Source organism: Cariama cristata, unplaced genomic scaffold (assembly GCF_000690535.1).
Source record: "Cariama cristata isolate BGI_N322 unplaced genomic scaffold, ASM69053v1 scaffold9358, whole genome shotgun sequence".
Classification (NCBI taxonomy): domain Eukaryota; kingdom Metazoa; phylum Chordata; class Aves; order Cariamiformes; family Cariamidae; genus Cariama; species Cariama cristata.
The window spans coordinates 1-5,935 of NW_009631633.1; the positions used below are offsets into that span (position 1 = coordinate 1).

The 5,935-nt window shown below is 41.3% G+C and overlaps 1 protein-coding gene across 1 annotated transcript in view; it reads left to right on the plus strand.

Moving 5' to 3' along the window:
- Positions 1-442: 442 nt before the first annotated feature.
- Positions 443-5,935, plus strand: part of MAMDC2 (MAM domain containing 2) — a gene marked incomplete at its 5' end in the record, with an annotated part of 29,195 nt that continues 23,702 nt past the window's right edge. The window contains 4 exons of the mRNA XM_009706033.1: positions 443-708; positions 1,420-1,504; positions 2,454-2,591; positions 4,839-5,095. Coding sequence (XP_009704335.1) covers positions 443-708; positions 1,420-1,504; positions 2,454-2,591; positions 4,839-5,095 — 746 coding nt within the window. The remainder of the gene's footprint in view (positions 709-1,419; positions 1,505-2,453; positions 2,592-4,838; positions 5,096-5,935) is intronic.

Genomic DNA, 5,935 nt, shown 5'->3' on the forward strand with positions numbered 1-5,935 from the left:
CTCTCTCCCTTTTCTCCATCCTTTCCCCTGCCGGGGGCAGGGAGGACTTCACAGAGAACGTCTGCTGCCCACTTCAAGAGCTGGCCCAGCCTTCAACGGTGACAGTGCCTGTGTAAATTACCTTGTCAATCAATTTGTCTGTCTACAGCTATCAGTTCTGGAGAGCAATACTTACTTAATAACCTGCTTTACACCGATGCAACATCATTCTCTAAAGATTTCCAATAATTTTGAAATTGTGATTAATAATGCTGTGAGACACGTGAAGTGAAGTTTGTGTGAGATATCAAAAGGTTAAATTAGTTGCTTACTGAATGAGTGGTGGTCTCAATCTCCTGACTTAGCCCCAGAACAACCATTCCTTTGTAAATAAGTACTTTTGTCCAGAGATGCAAAAGCGAAGCCTCTGACATTTATTATTCTGATGTGTGTCTGTTCCCAGGACATTACATTTCTGTGGATACGTCTTATGAGGGTGAGAAAGCAGTGCTGACCAGCCCTGAGCTGTACTCTGAGGAGTGGAGCTGTGTCAGACTGATTTATCAGATAGCAACGACTTCAGAGACTTCACCTCATCCCGCCAGGCTCAACCTGTACCTGAGGCAGGAAGGAGAGAGCTTTGATCGTTTGCTGTGGTCAGCTAAGGAGCCTTCAGATAGCTGGCTCATAGCTAGCTTAGATTTGACGAACAGCACCAAGAAATACAAGGTAAGCCTGGTTTTAAAAGATTCCACAGGCTTTCTGGTACATGCGTTGGGGTGTACAGCCTGCTTTTCAAGCATTTCTGCTCTGGGCCCTGTTCTTGGCTTTCACCTCTCAGGCTGGCAGCACGTGAGTCAGTCTGTCCCTAAAATCAGTGAGCAGAGCTGGCTTGAGTCAGGCGGTGGGTGCTCATCCCAGCGAACGCCTGGCACGGCTCAGGGGACAGCAAGGCCGGCCGGGCCCTGCGCTGAGGGTCCCTCACCTCGCGGCAGCCCTGCGGAGCCGCTGGCGTCCTGTAGCAGGGACAGGACCTGCCAGGTCTTTGGTCTGCAGCGACGCTCACTCATTCCTCTTCTACAGGCCTTCCTGAGAGGAGAGTATTTCCGTCCAAACCCTGTCACATTGCATCTCTCCCAATAACATCCCGTATAGCCACAGCTGAGGAATCTGGAGTCCCATACTCTTACATGAAGTGTGGGAATTTTTGGCCTTGTCTCCTTGTCCTTAAGTGTGCCCTCTGCCCTCGAGGAAGGGCATTGACTCTATCTTTACTGCATTCTGCCAAGCTCTTCCAGCAAAAGCACCTCTCCTTACTGTAAGGATGATGAGCCCCCCACATACATTTAATCTGTTCTCCTGTTTATCCTGTTTAAATGTCCAGGGTGATAATGGAAATACTGAAACCCTAAAATGTACGATTTGGTTTATATTGTGCAGATTGTACTGGAAGGTGAAATGGGACAAGATAAATCTGCCAGTATAGCAGTTTTTGAAATTAAAATAACTCCTGGATATTGTATTGGTAAGTACTGTCTGCTCAGCTCCCATATTCTCTGCATAGGAAAGAATGCCTTGTTGGCAGTTTTAAAACTGAATTACAGGTTTGGGTTTAGAAAACAGACAATAGCTTTCTCCTTATTGAAAAGTAGGCTGCCATATTTGATACAGATATCTTTTAAGCTAAAGTTGCACACAGTAACACGTTTTTATTCACCCATGTCTGTGATATATATAGACATTTCACATACAGTAATTCATTCTAAAGCTATTTATTGTACAAGCAGGAACAAGTGGTGTATTTTCACAAAACTAGACTGCTGCAAGTATGAGACGTAACAGCTGCGACCTTATTTCTGCTGCCTGCCTGCTCATGCTTCCTTACAATGGCATCTTGCAGTCTGCAGAGTCAAAACTGTTGATATTTACACTTACTGCTATTTCCTCATGATATTTGCCAAAAACTGTTAACGAAGTTCAAAAATTTCAGTGGCTAAGAGGCCGGGAGACCTTTGCATTTCTGGGGAGCTCTGGGGGAGTCCAATCGAATTGGCACAATGCTTTGGCTTTGTGAATGAAACAAAGGAGTCTCATTACTGCTATGAAATACTAGTCCTGCTTTGCTTCTAGCCATCCCTGATTTACAAGTGGAAGTTCTGCTCTGACTATTTAATACTATGAAGTGATATATTTTAAATCTATCTTAATTGGTTCTAAATTACAGCAATCCTATATTGCCAAATAATGAAAAGATAGATTGGACCATACAGGATGGAAATAAAAATTTTATCAAAAATTGATCAAAAATTGTGGCTAAGTTTGTTTCCATTTATTATAAGCTTTGTCCAGTTTGATGAATATAGGTGTTACCTGCACTGCCATGTGTAACACGAGGTCAGTGCTTAGCAATAGCCTCTCTTCCAGTTTGTGTGATGAAAGTGTGTGCACTCAGCTGGTGATGTCTGCAATTACAGAATGTGACTTTGAAGAAAATCATCTTTGTGGCTTTGTGAACCGCTGGAACCCCAATGTCAACTGGTTTGTTGGTGGAGGGAACATTCGCAGTTCTCAGTCTATCCTGCCCAAAGACCACACACTTAACAGTGAACTAGGTAAGCCACAAATGTGGAACAGAAGTATAGTGAAAAATTTGAGTCTGTGATCCATGTGTGACTCTTACACTGCAAATTATTATGTGGCTTCTTTCTTTTCTCCTGGCATTGAGTGGGGTAAGAATGACTTATGTGAAAAAAAGATGGGGGGAATTTGCAGAGTTTCACACAAAGTTTCCTGTAAGCTTTATAATAAGGTTCTTATGCCCATTGCTTCAAAATTACTCACTATAAGGATAAAATTTTGGACAGAGAGGGGGGAAATTCACGTTTCTGTGAATTCTAAAAGTATGGGCCACAATAAGTTTTAAAATCTTGTACCACTGCTCTGTACATCTAGTAGGGATTTTCTTTCTAGTGGCTATTGGGAAAGTTGAGCAGAAAAGCTAAGGGACTGAAACATGGTTAAATTGCACAGGGTAGGAGTTTTGTTTCTTTCAGTCAAATGTGGTGCTGTTAATACAGTCCGTCAGGGGCAGAGTGCTGTAAAGACTTAAACCATTTTCAGCACTTGCCCTATAAGAAATACTTGTCCCAGATACCTTGTTGAGAGGAGAACACTTTTACACAGTCGTAGAGAAGGGTTGGGGGATATCTTAGCCTTTGGTGTAGTGTTGCATGAAGTACCGCAGCAGGTGACGGTCAGGAGATCTGGCTGGTGCAGCACACGGTGCATCTCAGACAACGTGACGCTTGTGACAGTGCAAGGAATCACATCATGAAAAACAGGGTTGATCCTCTTTCCTTAACTCATGCCGCTGTGCCTTTTTATTTATTTCACAATGGTGTGAGTTAAGTACAGAGTGTCAGTCTGGCCCTAAATCACCCCATGGCATCTAAATGCTGGTAAAATTTTGATGGAAGTTTAACTCGCCACAGTTTCAACAGCAGACAGTGGCTCTACCTATTAAATAAAGTACTGTATGTGATAGGAAATGCTGCCAACTGGGAGGGACCTGTTTTCTTGTAGCCACAGTGTTTATTTTTCACACCAAACCCTCACTGCTGACCATTGACTGAGAAGACCCCAAGAAGCCATCACAGAAGAGCCTTCTTTTTGCAAGAATTGTGCTATGAATCAGCCAGAGGGATCATAATTAAGCTATGAATGTGGTAAAACTGCAGAGCAAAAATGAAGCGCAGAACTTCTCAGGAAAGTACTGCTGAAGTGTCACCAGTCCCCTGGCAGTGGGGATGCTGGAGGGGACCCACAGCCAAGCAAGCCCTTTCCCCTCCTTACACTGGAGTGAAGCAAGAAGTGACATGTCAGGTCTGAGAACACTATTAGCTGATTAACATAGTGGTGTAGATACAAACCTAATGGTGCAGTTGCAGTGTCCATGCTGAAGTACCATATCAGTTTGACACTTCATTGTCCTCTAAGTTTTCTGCTTGTGAAGAACCATTTTTCCATTCATCAACTGGTACTGTTTGATGCTGTGTTTCTGGGAGCGTGGAAGAAGAACAACTACAGATGCACAGCATATCTGTGCGCATGGATGTGTCCTGTTTAAATCACAATAACTCTCCCAAAATCAAAGTCTGAGAAGCTGTACCCTTTGTACCCTGCCGATCATATTGGCTGTTGAGGTGGAGGGAATCTAGTCATCTGTAATGCATTTTTCCATTTATTAACATTGTCAAAAAGTCTTTTTAAAGGATTTTACAAAAAAATAGTCTATTCTGTAAAGAACCAAATTGTAGATAGACTGAGCAGAATTACACAAGCAGTGGAACGTGCAGAATAAAGGTTATTTGCGAATTCATTTGATATATTAAATGAACTGCTGAGTAAAACATGTGAGGAAACACATGGCTTATAGTCTTTTTCATTTATTTGGCTTGCCTCAGTAAAAGTTGCACTTGGAAAAAGACTAAATACGATACTGAGCTGTCAGGAGGCAGGGAATTTACTCAGTTGTAACACATTTTTCCATTTACCAATGGCTCCCAAAATTCAAAGAGTTTATTGCTTTGTTTAATATAAAGGTCTTGACTAAAGGCTTAAGAAAGAGCTGAGACTGACTGTTTTGCCAGTGCTTTCTTAGCCAAACAACTTTGGGTTGTACATAGGAAGAAAAGGGGTTGGGGGGGGAATCTCTTAGAATTACTAAAATTTCCTAGGAATCCACCATTGTTGTCCAGGTCGTAGAGATACATGTCTCGTCCCTGCCCAACTCCTGATACTTCTTGTAAGTGGTGTCCTTTAAAGAGTATTCTTATAACAAGTTTCTTTTATACTTTTAGGTCACTACATGTATGTGGACTCTGTTTACGTCAAACATTTTCAGGAAGTGGCCCAGCTAATCTCACCGAAGACAACAGCCCCAATGTCTGGCTGCTTATCTTTTTATTATCAACTTAAGCAGGAGAGTAGCATTGTTTTTACCGTTTACTTGAGAGACACGAGTGGCTTTTATGAAGAGATCTGGAAAACAGACAGTGCACTGAGTGCGGACTGGGTGCTAGCAGAAGTTGACTTTGATGCGCCTTACCCCATGGAGGTAAAGGAATCATTCCTGTACAGTCCAACTGTGATTTCCAGGTTGTGTCAGACATCAGTGCTGACTCAGGCCAAGTTGGGCACATGGCAGTGCCCATCCAGTATCTGAAAGTTGGTTATAAAGAAGCTGGTGATCTGTTGTTTCCTTTGTCCACTGTGTAAGGGTCAAGGAGGAATCACTTTCCATACTGGTGCTTGATTTTCAGCAAAGATGAAGTCAGGTGGTGGAGTGCTTGAACAGAATACCTTGGAAGGTTATAGAGTCCTACTAATGTTAGGTCTTTCAGTTCCTACTAAATAATGTCAATGTTCTCTCAGTCCTATATTTCTGTGACACAATGATCCATTTTTGAGGATGCTAAGTATCATAAAATTATGCATGCCTCCTACTGCAGAAGAAAAATTTTTAAAAATATTCAAGCTCTATTGTCTATCTTATACAATCCTGTGATTCAGTCTTTCTGTGCTTTCACAAGATAAAGTGCAAACTTGGGTCCTAATAGTACACTAGTCTTTAGATGTGAAAGACAGCTCTCCATGCTTACTGTAAATAATTTCAAGAGTATCAGAAAGAAAGTGAATTTTTTATTCCCTAGTGTAGAAAAAGGAATTTCCTACTAAAAAACCCCAAACCTTGGAAGATTGGAATAAACATTGTTTATATATATACGGATGTATGAAAAAATATATAAACACACACATATTCACAGATATATAAAAAAGTATGTGTGTATGTATATATGGTATATATAGATACGTATATACATTATATCTTTATGTAGAATATATATTCTTATATCTAATACATACATAAATATCAGAATTTTGTAATAAACCTTAT